This window comes from Catharus ustulatus, chromosome 1 (genome assembly GCF_009819885.2).
Source record: "Catharus ustulatus isolate bCatUst1 chromosome 1, bCatUst1.pri.v2, whole genome shotgun sequence".
Taxonomy (NCBI): Eukaryota; Metazoa; Chordata; class Aves; order Passeriformes; family Turdidae; genus Catharus; species Catharus ustulatus.
Window position 1 is genome coordinate 71,082,265 of NC_046221.1, and position 18,866 is coordinate 71,101,130.

Genomic DNA, 18,866 nt, shown 5'->3' on the forward strand with positions numbered 1-18,866 from the left:
CAGATGAAACACACTCCTGCTCCCCAGAACCCTGTTGGAGGAATTACCCCTCTCATTTCTTCTACCACTCTAATACCACAAAACTGAGTGAGTAGGAGGTTTCTCAGATTACCGAGGGTTTAGCTCTAAGAAAAGCAGATCAGATGGTTGTTTAGGGTTTTTTAATGGCATTTTAAACCAAATCCAACAATTTGGCCCATGGTTAGCATTCACTCATCTTCCTGGTTTGAACAGCTACTTTGGGGAGGAGCTCAGCAGAGCTTTGTCTGAGTGGGACCTTTTTCTACAGTCCATCACTGCTCTTGAATATATGGACTAAAGTTGTAAAAAACAGGATATTGAGTGAATTGCTGGTTATCAGTCCTATGCATTTTATTATTTTTAGATGAATACGACACCAGAGGTACATGTTTGTTTCTGTTTTGCCATGTACTAATTATAAGAGCCAAAGTTAAAAGATTTATACAACTTCCTTCTCTTCTGCAGTCAACTCTATTTAAGAAAGAAAAAACAGTGACTGAAAAGCAAACTGGTTTGATTCATCTTAAAGACACAAACCAATATCAAAAGGCTGTAACAAATACTTGTTTAGATTTGATTTAATGAAACTCTAAGGATTTTAATAATGTTGTTTTTTAAATTAGAAAGTCCAGCATTTAAGATTGTTCTTTCATAATGAAAAAAGTATATGCAAGAAGCAGCTGGACTTCACAAAAAGAGGTAATGCACATAATGTGAAAATCAGACTTTTCTTTCCAAACTCAGTCATTTTATACAAAATCAGAATCAAATTTCACCATTCCCAGGAAGTATTTGAGAGATCCTTCTGTATCCCAACCTATTACCACAAATTGCCTTGAGGCAATCCTTTCCTCTTTACTATATCCTGTAACTGTCTTTAGGCATGCAGAAACTGAATTGCTGTAAAACTGCATTACCCTGTCACAGGTTTGAAATCCTTGGGAAAACTGTGATAGCTTAAATTATTTAAAATATTTAAAGTTTAAAAGGTCTTTTTTTTTGGTTTTTTTTTTTACAATATAAAGAAATCCCGTATCAAATTACTCATAAAACTGTAACAACCACTATAAAAATGTCTGCATTACCTAACCATTAGTATATACACACACACACACACATATATGTACATATATACATATATATATATATATATATATGATTTATGTCTTGTTTAAAGATAGGGAAATTCTGTATGCTACAACACAGACTACTGGACTTCTAAGTGGGGTTTTTAATGTAGTTCAGTATCTTCAAGGAGTTCTTTAGAACACAAATATAATAGGACAGCCAATATCTGTGACTGAGGGTGGGTTAAAATTAATTGCCTGACATATGAACCAAACTGACTGAACAGTGATGTGAATCCTTCATGCTCCACTGTGCTGCAGTGAACTACACTTCCCTAAAGATTCCCAGAATCCCTAAAATACTGACTTAACACTGAATATGCAACCATGAATCTTGACTCTCTTGACCCCCAACATATTTTTTCCTCAATTCTCTTATTTGTATCCCCAGCAAAAAGCATAAATTGTATTAGCATAGAGAAGCTCATGAAGAGCCCCAACACATCCCACAAAAACAGCCCCCTTCCCCTGCCAAAAAATCAAACCAAACAAAATTAAAAAAAACCTCCACGTGCTGCTTTGGGTACAGCTGAGATTTCCTGCCTGACTCTGTGGGCTCATTGATCAGAGGCTTGAACTTTTCACCCCCTTGGTAGCACGGGCTTTCTGGTGGCCGCAGCGCGGGGCTGTCTGCCCGCAGAGGCTGTGGCAGCAGCTGGCACTGATCGTGGGGCTCCTTCCCCGTTAATGTCCGTGTGCTTAGACAGCTGCTGTGATCACACAGCTTACTTTTTCGCAATAACCCAGTCGGTCTGATTTACACAGGCCGTGCAGAATTCAGCACGGCGTTGAGGAAGGAGCCCGGGATCTCCCGAGATGCGGCTTCGCCTCCGTGCGGGGCACAAACACGGAGCTCGGAGCAGCAGCAGCAGCAGCGAGCCGGTGTCCGTCCTGCACTTGGAAAAGCTCATGAAACACGGGGGGTGAGTCAGCCTAGAGAGCCAGAAGCGCCGCACGAGTGGCTGTGCTGGCTACAGAAGCAGCAGCTACCCAGAAAATTGTTTGGTGCCATTTTAAATTGAGTCGGAAGCCGCGAAGCCAGGTAAAAGAAACACCGCAGGTAGGCGGAAAAGCCGGGATTTTTGTGCATGCTTTGTCCGAAATACGCGCAGTGGTGGAATAACACAGCACATCCGAGGCAGGGTCCCACTCCATGGCTCCTGTGCAGTGCTCCTTTAGCTGTCAGCAGTGTCAGGACAGCACCTGCGGGGCCTGGCTCAGCCTGCGGGGCCACTCGGAATCACAGAATGGTTCGGATTGGAAGGGGCAGCAAAGACCATCCAGTTCCATCCCCCCTGCCATGGGCAGGGACACCTTCCACTAGACCAGGTTGCTCCGAGCCCCATCCAGCCTGGCCTTGAACACTTCCAGGGATGCGGCATCCACAGCTTCTCTGGGCAACAAGTTACAGCGCCTCGCCACCCTCACAGTAAAGAATTTAATCTTACTATCCAATCTAACCCTACTCTCAGTTTGAAGCCACTGCCCCTTGTCCGGTCACTCCAGGCTCTTGGAAAAGATCCCTCTCCAGCCTGTGTGCTCCCTCTGGGCACGGCCACGCTTAAACCACCGCTCCCTCAGCAGATGCACACCCAGCCCCTGCGAGGCCGGTGTCCGATCCGTGCCGAGCTCTCAGAGCCCGCAGGGACCGAGAGCCCCGGGCGGTCCCCGGCGCTGGGCACGGAGCGCCCACCGCGGCCCCGCCGCCGCCACGGCGGAAGCGGCTGCGCCGCCGGAACCGGCGGACGTGACCTCACGGCACGGCCCCTTCCCAGCCCTCTTCGCCGCGTCTGGCCGCTCCCGGTCGCCGGCCGAGGAGGAGGAGGAAGAGGAAGGAGGAGAAGGAGGAAGGGAGGTCCCGGGATGCTGCCGGCGCAGCTCGGGCGCGCGCCGCGGCACCTGCTGGTGTGCGAGCGCGGGCACACGCGCCACCCGCGCTCGCGGCACGCGGCGCACGTGCGGGACCACGCCTACAGCTGCCGCGTGAGTGGCGCGAGCGCGGGCCCGGGCCCACGGCGGGATCCCCTCAGGGACTCGGGGAGGGAAGGGGAAGGGAAGGGAAAGGGAAAGGGAAAGTCGGAGCTGCCTGAGGCTCCCACGCCGCCGGTCCCCGGGGCTCTGCCCGCCAGCCGCTCCAGGGCCGCGTTGCCGGTGCCCCGCTCGCGCCGGGCTCAGTGTTCCGGGAGGCTCCTCCGTCCTTGCCAGAACTGGCCCGCGTGTCCCGTTTTTGGGGAAAAAAAAACAAAAAAAAAGGGCAAAGTAGCCCTCCCTTCGTGTTGGTGGTGTCGCGCAGCGTGGGAGTAACTCCCAAATTCTTTCCTTCCTCCAGGAGCGAAGGAGCGGGTGGGGTGACAAATCGAGCACACAATCTATCAAAGCTTTTCGCTATTTATACGTTCTAGCAAGCAAAGGAGTTGGTGTGCATTGGCTGCAAGTTACTTAGTTCTCTTATTAATTAGTATTCTGTCTCCTGTGGGTTAAGGGGTCTCCCATGCTAATTAATCCCCATGCTCAGTCCTTCTCTGCTTTGGAGTCCGGGGTCCGTGGGTCGGTGGCGGTGATCTCCACCTGCCGGAATTGCCTTTTATCCACCAGAGCTGATTCAGCACAGTTGCTGGGTTTTTTAAGTTCCATCCTCATCTTGGGTGTTCTGACAGATGTTCTTGTGGCCCATAAATCCTGCATTCTTTCTGCCCACTGTCAGTGGTACATCCTTCTCCCGGGCTTTGTTGACTTCACCCTAGATCTGACATCGCTGAAGCACGTCCAGCCCTAAACTTCAGCAAAGAGACCTGGACTTCGCTTAAGGCTCGTTACCTGTGCTCTTCTTTCATGGATTAGATGAAATGTTGATTAGGCTTGGAAGTGTGCAAGGACCAAACATCAAAGAACATCCTTCCTTAAGAAAATTTTTAAGTATTCTACTTGCTGCAGCAATCAGGCAGGATCCTGTTTCGTAACCCCCTTCTCATTCCCTGTAACTCTCTGGCTAATTGTTAACTGTTTGTGACTTCTGAGATGCTTTTTAGCAGCTATTCAGAAAGCTTTCTACTGGTATGGAAGGCAGCTCGTTTGTCAGTCTTCGCTTCTCTTGAACATGTGTGGCGAGGGAAATACACAGCCTTATCCAAGAGCTTTGGGAAAGAAGGTTTTTGCGGGATGGAGGGAGGAGCAAGGGGACAGACCTTACTGCTGCTTGGGAAGCTTTGTGCTTGCCATGTATTACCTTGTTTTCCCTGGTCTGCCAGACTTCAGGGTTCTCTTGGTCTATGGAAAATGTACAGGAAAGGTTTTAAGTAAAAGGTAAATTAAACATTCTACTTTGGTCTTTGCTTTTCCAATAAGATTACAGAATGCTCAGCCTTACAGCTGCTTCAACAAGTCTTCCAGCAAGGGCTGAAGGAGGTGTCCCAGTGTGACATCCAGCTAAATGTACAGTGATGTGAAACAAGATCTCCTGTTAACTTATGCTGTGTAAGATCACATCTTTACATAATGCATCAAATGCTATTGTATAGCAAACCTCCCCCCCCCACCAAAAAAAAACCCCCCACAAAATACAACCAAAACCCAAACCACTAAATAATGTATTTGGTGTACCTGGAGACTATGAAAATTGATACATTTCAAAGACAATTTCCTGACGCTACTTTTTTTTCCATCTCATTTTGATATAAATTACTGATACATCTTTGAAAAGTAGAAGTTTCCTTTTGTATTTTTTGTTCTTTTGTTTGGTCGGGTTTTTTTCAGAACAGGTTTTAGGATAGGATTTACATTACCTTTATGTTCCTAATAGGTGTCTTTTCTGATTCCGGAATGTGGCATGCTACCTGAAGTGCTGAAAAGCACAATTGCAGATATTGGAGAGTACTACCTGGTGAGGAATTTACCTGTTCATGAATTGGTTGCTCATGAATTCATTGATGCTTTTGTGAAGAAAGGTAAGGAGGAAATCAGAACAGAACAAATGCAGTCATAATATGCTTTTTTATAGTACACTAAAATTTTTAATAGTCTTATTATTATTTTTTCTGAAAATTGTTTTAAAGGAAGGAAAGGAAAAGTACTAACCAAATTCTGCATTATTTTGTTTATCTGCTTTTTTTTGCTTTGTTATGTGTGATATTTGTTTGTACCCACAGGGTCCAAAACTCCTGTGATTCTTCCTTATAAATTTCTCCCTATTCCACCTCAATTCTGAAAACCAGCTACCAAGAGACTTCCATGCGTCCTCACACTGTTTCTCCTACACCTCACCTTTATGCAGATTCCTGTAGAAATCTTTTTTCTCCCTTTCTTGTTTCTTCATACTTAAACACAGAGCTGTGCTGTACTGTGTTTCAGAGCAGGCAAGAGAAAAATATGCTTCCGTATTTTTTATTTTTCACTAAGAGAGCTGAGACAGCTCATCCTTACCCAGTAAGAGCAAAGAGGATGCAAAGAAAGATAGAGCCTCTGCCCAGCCACCTTGCTTTTGCATAGTCAGACCATGCTGTTTTCATCTAGCAGAGCCCACTCCTTTGGCTTATGATAGCTATTGTACCCTTCAGCTGATAGCCAGAGGGAAAAAAAAATTACATAGAAAAGAGAGGAGAACAGAGAACATGTAGATGAAACAGGAGAGTAAGAGATCCGTTACTTGCTAAATGTGGGAATCTTTTCTTATTTCTTTTAACCTCATTAATGTTTTTTATGCTAATAATATTATGGAAGCAATACAACATTTGTACACGGAGTTCACAGCATCTGACACTCGTATTTTAAAAAACAAAATTGATTAGTGGCAGATAATGTGACAAAAGTATTTAGTAATATGAGCATCTTCCACCTTGTCTTTGTGTGAACTGGTGAAGAAAATATGTCTGGGAAGATACTGGGTTTTCCATTTACTGACTAGGGAGAGTCACGGGTGGAAGGAGAGAAAATGCTTTCATATCGGGACATATTATTACCATTATCCATATTATAGGTCCTTTAAAATATAGCCAGAACAGGGTTTATAAAAATAATAACTGCCATTTTGCTTGAGAAGGTGGAAAAAAGTTAGTTGATGAAAACACGAGAGTGATTCAGATGGTGTTTGTCATGTTTGGTTGCCTTGAAGTGAATTGTTTATCTTGTCATGTCTGTCTTTACAGACTGTGTAATCTCATGTTTTTCTGCTTTGCTCTTAAAGGTTCATGCTATGCACTTACCTATAAGACAAAAATTGATCAAGATAATACTGCAGCTCTGCTACCAAATGGTATGGGGGATTTGTTTTGCTTTCAGTAATACATGTCAGTTGTGGTCTGGATTGTTTCTGTTTTGGATTTTTTTTATTTTGAATTTGGAATGATGTAAACTGGAAAATAATGCTTACTGTACTTGCCAACTTTGTCAGAAATATGTGTGAATTGGAAAAAAACCTAATTTTAACTCTTTTTGTCATTTGTGCTGTTAAATTATTTATTTCCTCTAAAGAAAATTATAAAACTATAAAAATGAGTTTCGCTTATGTATAGTCAGATTGTCAGTGCTTTAACCATAATTGTAATTTCTACAGGGGGTTATTTTTGTGAGACCATTTTGTGAAAGCATTCCAACTTTTTTGCTTTCTTGGGGTCTTTAGGACAGAATTTGTACCAAAAAAAAGCAAGTTATCAGCACTGCTTAGGAACACTTCTAAAATATTAAGTGTTTATTCTCATGAGACCCTACCTTGGGTACTTTATTTGACTCTGAGTCCCCAGCACAGGAAGAACATGGACCTGCTGGAGCAAGTCCAGAGGAGGCCACAAAGATGCTCACAGGGCTGGATCACCTCTCCTGTGAAGACAGGCTGAGAGAGCTGGGGTTGTTTAGCCTGGAGAAGGGAAAGCTCTGGGGAGAATTAGAGCACCTGCGTGTACCTAAAGGGGGCTTGAAAGAGAACCACAAAGGGAATTTTTATAAGGTCATGTAGTAATAGAGTCTGGGGGAATGGATTCAAACTGGAGGAAGGTAGAGTTAGATTGGATATTAGGAAAAAATTCTTTACTGAGGCCCTGAAATGGGTTGCCCAGAGAAGTTGTGGTGCCCCATCCCTGGAAGTGTTTAAGGCCAGGCTGGATGGGGCTTCGAGCAGCCTGGTCTAGTGGAAGGTGTCCCTGCCCATGGCAGGGGGGATGGAACTAAATGATCTTTATTGTCCCTTTCAACCCAAACCATTCTGTGATTCTGTGAGGATTCTGTGTTTGCCTGAGAACTAATGTGTTAAAAGTCTATTTCAATTGCATCACAGTTTAATAAGAAGACATCATAAAATGTCCCACATCTCAGGTGAGAAAATGAAGGTATTTTGAGCTTCAACTACATTGTCTTATTTCTGTTTAATGGTATGTAAGATATAATAGAAATACAAACTGGTCTACCTGCCCTCTGGCCTAAGAAGCTGTAATATGACAGATGCCCATGAGGGCATGAGTGAATTCAGATTGTTCAGAATTCTTTTATGTGCTTGTTAGCACAGTCCTGGCACAATGGATGCTTGATAGTGATGAAGTTTGTGTGATACAGGTGTTACAAGCTGCACACAATTATTGCAGAGGCAGTGTTACAGTTCCTGGTGATGTCACTGTCTGAACTCTTCCTCTGCAGTCTTGTTTGTGTTCTGTGCTGTGCTGTTACTTGTGCAGTAGAACCCAAGGGCTGTGGTAGAGAGAGAGCTGTTGTGTGAAGCTCTGTACCAAGCAGCAGCAGCCAGATCTGGTTTATGAGCACAGAAGCAGAGTTGTTCCAGCAAGTACCAGCTCATTGCTAACAAGCATAGTTTACTCAGTGTGACTTGGAGGAACTGCTGTTGTTTATTTAGTTGAGCAGTGGATGAATGTTTACTAAATCAGGCCCTTGTGCGATTTAGTGCTCAGCTAATGACACAGCAAGTACTAGAGGATGAGAAGAAGAAAGATGGAGACAATGAACTGAGTAGTACAGTAAAAAAACATCTGATTATCTCAAGAATAATATTACACTTTTCTTACTCTTATTCACAAGATCTCTTTGATAAAAAAGAATAATTGAGTTATAACCGTTTTTTAAAAATTATGAATCTGGTAATCCATTTAACTGGAACTAAGGAGTCTTCATTACATTAATAATACCATTGATCTGAAGCTAATGTTGTAAAGGGTATATGGTTCTCAAAAGACTTCAAAGGGAACTAAGTAGAAGATTATTTCTATTAAAATTTGGTTTGTTTATAGGTAAACTAATTCTGTCGGTGGATAAGGATACTTATGAGGAGCTTGGACTGCAAGGTCGCCCTTCTCAGTATTCAGGAAAAAAAGTAATGAGATATAGTAAGTATGATTTATATAAACAGAGCTTATTTAAGAAGCACCTTGTTAGGATGTTGAAACTTCTCTAAAATTAGTTATTGTCTAGGTTTTATTTTCCCAGATGCGAATACAAGGAATGCCTGAAGAGAGAAAGTAGTTTTTCTCCAAGTAGTAAATCAGCTTTAAGGACACAAATACATCATCTTTTCAGCACTCTGTAAAATTTTTGATTTCAGGGGTTCTCTTTGTGTTGTTTGTACTGGTGTGGTGTACTTGGGTGATGTAGGACTCAAGAATTTTTGCATACTCTGCATAGTGTCTATACATTCTGATTCAAGTCAGAAAGTTTTAAACTTTCAAGGAGGTGTTTAAAATGTGTGCACTATGCAAAATCAGTGAAGAGCCTCACCCAAGGCTGCTTGCTTGAAAGGGAGAATTGTGCTATGTTTCACACATTTAAAATGGTAATCTCCATGTATCAAGTAGTTGGAAAGCATTATTTTTTTTAACAGCTGCAGAGGAGACATCTTGAGTGTGATTTTTATTAATTTGTCTTTTTAGGAAATAAAAACCCCAAACATGAACACTATGCCATCTCAAATGTATTGGAATTTGCAGCAGTTGATAGGTATAGTTGCATAAAACCTTTAGGAAGGGAAACATGTTATCTCTAGTAAGTATTTTGGCATAATCGGGACATCATCTTAACATTCTGATCATCAAAATGGATCATGAAATTTCCATTTGAAAAATAAATATAACTTATCCATGGGACAATTCGCCTAGGAATAAAACAATCTATTGAAAAAAGTGTCATTGCTGTGTGCATGACTTTTGTTGTTAGAAATTCTTGTTTGGGTTTTTGGGGTTTTTTTACTGCTAATAGCTTACCTAATTACCAAGATATTTTTAAGGCACTGTTCAGGGACTTCTGTCAGTGCCATTTCAAGAGGAATCAGTCCCTGTTGTCACTAGGAAACAGTTCCAGATTATATCAAAATAAGGACAGCAGGAGAGAATATTTATTTAGATAATGGGGAGTCATATTTGCATAATCAAATACTTTATAAAGATTCTGTAGATGTAAAGAGAAATTTTAATGTTCTTTCATTTCTTTGTGCTCTTTTAATTTAGCAATAAAATTTGTTTCAACGGAGTACCAATAGCTATTGTGCATTTTCTGCAGTTGTCACTATTGACTTGACTGATGCTGGCTTTCACCCTGAGAGCAAGAAACATAACAGAGTGCTTTGGGCCTTGAAAGAAAAGAAACCTTTAGAATTTGACTTCCTACTGGCTTGGTATAATACAGGTAATAAGAACTACATGTAAAACTAAAATGCAACTGATATGAAGTCCAAATATTTTTAGTTTACTGTTTTTCTCTAGTGATTGTCCAAATGCCTTTTCAGTGGAGGGAAAAGTTAGATTAAAATGTGTATGGGTGGGATTTTTTGGTTTGTTTGTTTGTTTGGGGTGGGGAGGGTGTTACTTCCTGTGCACAGAACATCTCAGTTCAGGATTACAACAGTGATTCATAGGAGATGTATTAGTTGCTTCGTTTCCTTTCTCTGTGTTGCCCAGGCTTTCTGGCAAAGCTTTACCTGTTTGATGGTGCTGCCTCTTCTTTATGAATTTGTGACATACATAACCATTATCAATACTGTTTCTTTGGTTTGTTTGTTGTTTTTTTTTAAATAATACACAGAAATTGTGTATCTGGTTACATACTTAGGATAGGAAACTCTGATTTCCTCAGAAGTTGCAGGATGCGTACAGATTTCCTGTTTACATCATGTGCCACGTGCCTGCATACATAGAGTGCTGTTTGATCACTTTTTTCTCAAGCACTGGTTGAGGTTGGAGCCAAGTAAAAGGTTGCTCTAAAAAACTCTACTGTTTTAAATAATCTTCCAGTATTTATTTGTCTGCTGTTTTCTAATTACACTATTTTCTTTCTGGACTCAAGTTTTCCTTCTCTGAGGGAAATTTTTCAAAGTCCCCAGTTGTTTATATTACCTCATAACAGGCTATATGTAGGGATATGCAGCATTTGCATAGAACTGATTAAAACTCCAAGTTGTCTGTACTGAAAAACATGGTTTTCTTCATCACAGATCTGTAGCTTTTGGTGTTTTTTCTGCTTTGAGTCTCCACACTAGGGAGAAGGGATATTAGAAAAGTCCCTGAGAATGCTATCCCATCCCCTCCTTGTATTGTTATTTTTCCTGGCTCTTCAAGGCCAAGTCTCAGAAGGAGTTAACTGATCTGAGAAATGGAAGCTGATTACAAGCTCCTTTAGGAGTGTCCCATGTTTCATTTTATTCCTTCATGTTTCCCCTCCCCCTTTCTAAGTACTAATCATATGACAAGGATCCGTATGACAATTGTTTGTCATACAGAAATTGTTTAAAGGCTTGCAATTCCCGTCCTTGTAATCTTCAGGAAAGAGTCACAGTGAAGGCTGTTGCTACCATAAATGGTGACATAAATCCAACTGAGGTGGCAGATCTTCACGCTCAGCTTGCTTGGATTTATTGACCCTGGACAGAGAGCAAAATGCCTCTAGGGCCATTATTTTTCTTATGTTTGCTGCTGCCCATGTTAACAGCATTCAGGAAGAATAGCATTTTTTTCCTCACTTTCTTACATCCCAAAACCAGGTCAGGTCAATCATTTCCTGAAGGTGGAGTTAAATGTGAATGCCTTTCTGTGCGAGAATCTTGTGCTCATAACACACAAAAGACTATTAGTTCCTTACTACTGACAAAAATAAAACTTTTATAGGCTTTTATTAATAGATATGAGACATTGTGCAGATTCTTCTGGAAGGGAAAAAGTGGGCTGTGTTTTGTCAAGAGAATCTGTGTCCTCTGTGAACATTCTGCTTTCAGCCTTCCTGCTGAAAACTGGTGTTTCTTGCTGTGGCCAGCACTGCAGGATTTTTGGTTTTCATACCCAATTTTCCCACATAGAGGTTTTGGCACCAAGAAGAACAGGAAAAGGCAATATGGAGCATCTCATGTCTTTAATGACAGAGGCAATACATTCTTTTTTGTAATTTCAGTCACAATTTTACATGTTTATTGGATGAAATTCAGTGGCCTCCAGAAAGCTTTGATGATGTGCCTGGTTGCTGTTAATACAGAAAGCTGTGCTGTAGCTGGAGGAATTGTTCTGTTAGGGTCTTGACTGTAGTCTTTGAGATTTCCTGCATTTAAGGCTATAGCTGCAGTTCCCACATGCAGCAGACATGTAAAATGTATGATTTTCTATATTTTACTGGGAATTCTAGGGCAATATTAGGATTTGAACCTGTTAGGCTGACACATGTCAGTAGAATGTAAGGAAGATCATCTCTTCTGGCACTCTTCAGGCTTAAATATATCTGTATAAAAGTACTAAGTTAAGAAGAATTCAGTGATTGCCTTTGTGCCCTTTGGAGCAACATTTTGTGAAGAATGACTTAAGAAACTGAGCTTAACCTCCCTTCTCCTTCTCCCAAATGATTGTCATAGAAGACATAAATATGGCTGATAGACTTCAGGCAGTCCATATTTTCTGACAGAAAATTTTAGATATAATATTCCACAGTGAACTCCACCCTGTTCTTGAATTTCTGCTGTTTACTCATGCCTTTTTTGTGGTATTTAGATGTTGCTCTGCACTTCAGACTTTTCATGGATAAGGCATTATTTCTTGGTCTCCTAGACACCCTTTGTTTCTTTTTGAAAATAACACACATTATATGGAATTTGGAATTTAGGAGAATTTATTCTGTGTCAATTACCTTGCTGTTTCAAAAGCAAGTTGGTAGTATCTCTGAATTTAAAATATGCCTGCTTAGGTTAGTTAAGTGACATTTGTGATGTATTTTGATTTCTTTACCCTCTCCTCTTTCCTCTCTCTTCAGTCCTTATACTCCAGATTATTCTGGAATTTCTCTTGACATCATTGATAAATCTGTTCTTAAACCTATAATCACATGCTCTCTTTTCCATTATTCAGGGAAAATGCTGTTCTGAGGTGATGTTCCTGCTCCATTTTATCTGTTCGTTTTCAGGAACACTGAGTTCCTCTCTTTAACGAGCTCATGTTATTACTCATGCAGTTAATTCTGCTTGAATTTTCTATGGGCAAATCTACACGTTGTAGTTAGATAGCAAATTTGCTGAGCTCTAAGTTGCTGAATCTTGCACTAACTTTTATTTCCAAGAAGATAAGGAAGCTGAAGATTCTAAGGTTTTGCCATGGATTAAAAGCACAGAAGCGGTTTCACACACTTTTTTTGTTTATATAAAAATGTTTCATGTATTCACTGCTTCTTTTGTTTAGTAGTTTTGTAACAGCTGTTTGTGGTACTGTGTTGTTAAGGTGCAGAGGGATCAACATTGATGTCATACTTTTCAAAAAACCAAATACAGACCCTGAAGCCAAAAATAACATTCAGCACCTTAAGGGACTTGCAATGTCCAGTGTTACAAAGTAATGATCTACAAGGAAAACCAGAGGAGTCCTGCAGTACAGAGGAGCTCTTTGAATGGCTGGGTGCTGTCTTGAATCAAGTTAGCTTGTAAGTACTTGAATTTGTTTGATCTTTTAAAATGTTTTAAGTAAAGAAAACCACAATTTATTCTAAGGAATAGTTGAATAATAATTAACAGACACTGTTTTGTAAGTGGGAGTCTTTTATGCAGCTGAATGTTTCTTGTAAGTCTTAAATTACTTTATCTGTGTTTTTAGGAGTTTTTAGGAGTTACCCATATGGACTGGATTGTGCGGAGATAGAGTTAATTGCCTTCATAGTAACTGGTGTGGTGCTGTGCTTTGCATCTGTGACCAAGAGTATTGATAACAGAGGATGTTTTAGCTACTGATGGGCAGGGTGTGCACAGCCTGAAGGCCTTTTTCTGTCTCTATGGCCCTGCCAGTGGGGAGACTGGGGGTGGGCAGGAGACTTGGAGAGAACCCAGCCAGGACAGCAAGATCCCTCTGAGCAGAGGGATATCCCACTCCATGGGATATGGTGACATGCTCAGAAGCAAAAGGTGGAGCAAGGATGGGTGGGAAATGTTCGGAGTTCCAGCATTTGTCTTCCCAAGTCGGTTAGAAGCCCTGCTTTCCTGGAGATGGCTGTGCATCTGCCTGCCCATGGGAAGTAGTAAATTACAGTAATTTCACAACTATAAGGTGCACCCTTTTGACTAAAATTTTCCCTCGAACCCGGAAGTGCGCCTTATCTGATGTACAAAGTTGCGAAATTTGCCAAACCAGAAGTATGAGCTGTGAGCCATGGGGGGAGCCGGAAGTGCCACGGCAGCTGGCTGGGGGCGGGCCCAGAGACCCGTGGCACCGCCCCTGCCGGGTGGAGGCAGGCCAGGGCGCCCACGGCACCGCCCCTATCGGGTCCAGGCAGTCCCGGGGGCCCATGGCTGCCGGATGAAGGTGGGCCAGGGGGCCCGCGGCACCCACCTTCCCGGGTCCAGGCAGTCCCAGGGGCCCATGGCTGCCAGGTCCAGGGGGGCCCGGTGGCTCGCGGCACCGCCCCTGCCGGGGGGAGGCGGGCCCGGGGCCCAATGGCTGCCGGGTTGAGGTGGGGCCTCGGACAGCAACCGCGTGGGGTGAGCTGGGGGCAGAGCCTCGCTGCAAAAAAAAAAGTGCGCCTTATAGTCCGGTGCGCCTTATCTGATCTACAAAGTTGCAAATTTTGCTGACTCCCGGGGGGTGCGCCTTATAGTCCGGTGTGCCTTATGGTCATGAAATTACTGTAATTATTTTGCATGCTTTGCTTTCATGTGGAACTTTTCCTCTGCTTATTAAAATGTCTTTATCTCAACCCATCCATTTTCTCCCATTCCCCTTTCAGTTCAAGGTGGGAGTGAGTGAGAGAGCAGCTGTGTGGTGTTTGGGTGCTTACAATGTTAACCCATGGCACCGTGAGATTTTTGTATTGGTCATTAGTTACTTTGGCATTCATTTAGATGATACACATAGATCCTACTTGTTTAGTACAAGTTCTGATTACTAAGACATCCTACAGAATATTTAAAGTGTATTTATTTCAGTTGCTTTATTGTTTTTGCTTCCAGAGACAACAAATCCTCCAGCTTCTTATCAACTTATTGCTGCCCTGAGCCCAACACAGTGGTGGAAAAAGCTTTTTTGTGCACAATCACAGGCTTTATAATTCCTGAGAAGATCATTCAGTTATTGGAGCAGCTGTGGTAAGGGCTGACAGGAGCACATTACTATAACACTTGTACTCGAACACTTCTTAATTGAAATCACTTTAAAATACTTTTCAGTTGGAAATAAATAGCAAAATATATAAACGTAGACCTTTTTTTTAATTAGGAAATGAGCTGGAAGCTTGACATCAGTATAAAAAATGTAATAAACAATTTTGGATGCCTTGAATTTGAAAAAGCCTACCCTGTATTCTAGTCATGACTGGTTTTTATCTGAATTTCTAAGAAACTGTGGCTGCATGGTAGTCCTACATTTTTAAAATGTGGAGTGAATAATATCTGGCTTTGATTATTCATAATCTATTTCCTCTCTGGTGGTAAAAGTATTTGTGTCAAGCATAGCCTTAGACTGTATTACTTCCTCCAATGTCTTTTTTCTTCCCTTATAGCAATTGTTCTCATTAAATGTTCAGTTTTCTGAAAGACTGTGCATGCTGTAGGAAAGTCAGGACTGCTACTTTAAAACATAGAACTTTTTCTTATTGATACAACTTGCAGGTTTGCCGTGTATAAAACTATGATAGGAATAATAGATAATCAGTCTTACTTTGTTCCCTAATGTATTCTGAATATTTTCCTTCGAGTTTATTTATTGCAGTCTAAAGTTCTTAACTGTTAAAAATTTTCACTGAAATGTGTCTTTGATCATTTACTTTATACTGTAGACTTGAATGTGCTGCTGCCTATTCCATTATAATCACTGATTATCCTGTCTTCTTGCTTGCAGTTGCTATTTTGGTGAACCAAAACTGGCATATTGGCTGACCTTAACTGTGCATGGCTTTGCAGACAGCCCTGTTTCCTGGAGAGAAAATGAACATGGTTTCCACAAAGGAGGAGAGAACTTGTACAACTTCGTCATTTTTAGAAATCTGGACTACTGGCTTCAGATGGCTGTAGGAGCTCATGATGATTGCCCTCCATAAAGCTATGTCCACAGAAGAAGTTCTCTAATAATCCCTTGTTACTGACAGAAAAATAATAAAATATTTTTTGTACAAGTAGTAATGTAACAGATTAAGTACTAAGAGTCTGTTTTGTTTTTGTTATTTGTAGCCAATGGAAGGAATGAGTTTTTGTTTCTTCACTATCATACAATGCCTTCTGAAAAACTTCACAAAATGTCACAGCTTTTAGGAGAAGTTACATTTTTGAGGAGGTAAATTCTCAGGAATTGACTGTAGGTAGTCCTCTTTTCCAGGAGAAAATTTGGAATTTGAAAGTTAGCTTTACAGATTGCTAGCTAAAATATTCTACAGGAAAGCTCATTTTGGGATTAAGTGCTTTATTTCTTTACATTTAAAATCTGCAAAACCTTCATATCCATGTTTAAGATATTTCAGCGTATGTGCTAGCAAAAAACCAAAGGGGGAGACGTGTTCTTCCTGATTTGGAAGGGAGTAGGAGAATAAAGATGAGGAGTAGGTGTGTGACACTGGGAGGAGCACCCATTAAACATGGAAAAAGAGAAGGCTTACTGACCTGCCCCCCTGAATTTGCAGATCACGGTTATCAGAAACCTGTTTCTGACACTCACAGTCTCTACTTTCAAAAGGAGGGTGTGGTTCTTGCTTACATGGCAGCTCATGGACCCGAGTCCCACCGTGATGTTATTGTAGACACATTTCTGGGAAGAAAGCTGTGGACATAGCCTCACACAATGCACTTGATGTGAAACAGGTTTCATTAATATTAAGTAGTAATGCTGAGAGCATAGGCAGCTATAAAGAATCCATGCTACTCCTGTTGAAATCCATGGAAGGTGGTTTGGGGAAGGCAGGATTTGGAGTTTGCTTTAAGGAGTGGGTATGTAACATTACAGTACCAACAAAGTGCTAAAATTGAAGTTGTTCGCTTGATGGAGTGGCAGTGGTACTGGAAATTGGGGAAAAGCTGTAGTGGAAATGTCATGGTGAGTGGCACAGAAAAGCAGAAAGACCATGGGAAGCAGCTAAGCTCTGTATGAATCTATTTACTGATTTTCTCCAGTAAGCAGTATCATGCTGGATGATTTACCAGGTGGTGTTTGTCTACCACTCCCCTCCACTAACTGTAACCCCTTTTTGCTCAAGTTCTGCTGCACGTCCTACAAACACAACTCTGATGAAACAGCAAACAGTTTTCTAAATCATGATGTTGTTTCTCAAAACACATGCAGCCATGAGAGGTTCTAGTAGGCTACTAGGAGCAGAAGTTGCATGTACAGACACAGATTCACACAATCACAAACTGAATAGACAGTGGTACAAGAGTCTGGGGGAAATTCTTGCCTTGGCACATGGCTAGGGAATACTTTACATGGTTGTGTTTCATTACTGTGCATCAATGTGAAGGGCTTGAGTTGTTGACTGAAGTCTACCTTTGGAAGTGTCTGTTGAGGCATTATGGGCTTTCATAAAAGAAGCTAGCAAGGAGAAGTATCTTCCTTTTTCATCTTGACCAGAAGGTTGAGTTTTTACTTGAGCCTTTGTGGAAGCTACACCTGTAGCAAAACTTTGAATATAAAGTTAAAAATCCTAAATTGTTATGAAAATTTGAAATTTGTAGCTTCAGAGCTACTAACTAGGTCCTGTGAATATGATCATCTTTCTAGCAGATTCTAGTAAAACCTTTTCCTCAACAGTATGTATGCAGGCATAAAAGGAGGTGTAATATATACTGCTTGAGGGGAAAAAAACTTCCCAGAAGTAAGAATCCTGTACAGGTGGGTTTGCTTCCCATAGTTGTTCCAGAAGCAGCTGTGGTACTTGACTCAGAAATGGCAGCAGTAGGACCAGGTGAAGGGATTTTTCTAATGAGTACTTAGTTGCAAGAGCAGGTTGGGCTCCATGGTGGAGAAGGAGCTGCAGAAGTGCTGGTGGGTACACAGTGATTGCCTCAGTGAGACCATTCTGGAAGGCAGCTGAGTAAAAGGATTTCAGCTCCCAGTTCTCCTCAGCATGTGAGTGTTAAATTTTTTTTTTTTTTTTTTTTTTTTGGTGGCTGTCTAGGGGGATCTCAGCAGATAGGTCAGTAGTTACCTTTGCCTCCTGTCTACACAGCCAATGAACTGCAAGCATTTCCCAAAGCTCAGTGTTGTAGTGGCTCTGCTGTATCCTACAGTCCATAGTTTTCTGCTGGTGATGGTTTCAGATGGCTTTTCCAGCTAAGGAAGGGATTAAAATACTTTCTGTGAATACTGTAGCTTGAGATGCTGGGTTGGTTTCTAGCTCTCTCCTGTTATCTGTAAGCTGGTATAAAGTAAAATTGAAAAATCTCATGCTGTTAATAGGCACTGCAGTTGGTCTAATCTTGGACTCTGTGAGTGATACTGTGCTAACCCCATCCATGCTTCCTAGCAAGGTCCAGTGTTGCCCTCACCTCTGAGGAGAGAGGCTTACTTGTGCTTCCTGCGTTTTGTAGTTGCAGAGAAGAAAAACCGGGGTGGAATTTATTCCTGTCTTACCTCCTGCAAAAAGATGTAAAAAATTAATCCGAAAGAATACTTTTTCCGTGGGATGAGATACAGCAGCCTGTTCTTTACCATCTGTACAGTCAGACTGAGTGCTGTCTCTCCCCAGGAGATCTTTGCTCAGGAGAGGAACAGGAAAGCATTGCTCACATGTTTGGGGATCCCCTTAGGATGGAACATCTGAGGCTGAGCCAGGCGGGCAGTAGTGCAAGGAAGAAGTAGGCAGGGCACGTGAGACAGAGATGAAAGTTTTTGCCTGAGAGTGAAAGATGGTTCCTGGTGATGTTCTTGCCCTTTGTGTCTACCCGTAAGGGAGGATAGGAAAATGCAAAAGGTTCCCGAGAGCTGCAAAAATAATGGGGAGCAGCTGTGCACCAGCTGCTCCTGAGATCAAAGGCGACTAAGTGCTTACTAAAAAATTTTGCCTCAGGGGAGTGTTTCATCTAGCATGGGGAAGGAGAGCCAAAGATCTGAATGCAGAGACAAGCCTGAGGCAAGCTGGCTGTGTGAGAAGCGGAGGTTTTGTTGTCCTGGAATGCGGACAGACGGTGATAAGCCACTCTTCGAGAGTTAGGGAATTGCTCTGCTTTAACCTCAGCTTTTCTACTGAGCTGTGTAGTCCTGCCTCTCTGCTGGTGCATGGAGAGGGAATTTTGTTGAGAGGTTACTGGGGGGCGGAGGGTAGCAGAATCCTCTGGAAATGGGCCACAAAGATCCC

At 41.9% G+C, this 18,866-nt stretch overlaps 1 protein-coding gene across 2 annotated transcripts; it reads left to right on the forward strand.

Moving 5' to 3' along the window:
* The first annotated feature begins 2,996 nt into the window (after positions 1-2,996).
* Positions 2,997-15,721, forward strand: RPP40 (ribonuclease P/MRP subunit p40). Of its 2 annotated transcripts, none has more exons than XM_033074516.1 (8): positions 2,997-3,131; positions 4,948-5,092; positions 6,328-6,396; positions 8,375-8,470; positions 9,636-9,761; positions 12,824-13,022; positions 14,539-14,673; positions 15,425-15,721. In XM_033074516.1, the coding sequence occupies exons 1-8, from the start codon at positions 3,012-3,014 to the stop codon at positions 15,621-15,623; spliced, it is 1,089 nt and encodes a 362-aa protein (XP_032930407.1). In that variant the 5' UTR covers positions 2,997-3,011; the 3' UTR covers positions 15,624-15,721. The 2 variants fall into 2 exon arrangements, with proteins under 2 accessions (XP_032930407.1, XP_032930416.1); XM_033074525.1 differs by lacking the exon at positions 2,997-3,131 and adding an exon at positions 3,279-4,622.
* The last annotated feature ends 3,145 nt before the right edge of the window (positions 15,722-18,866 follow it).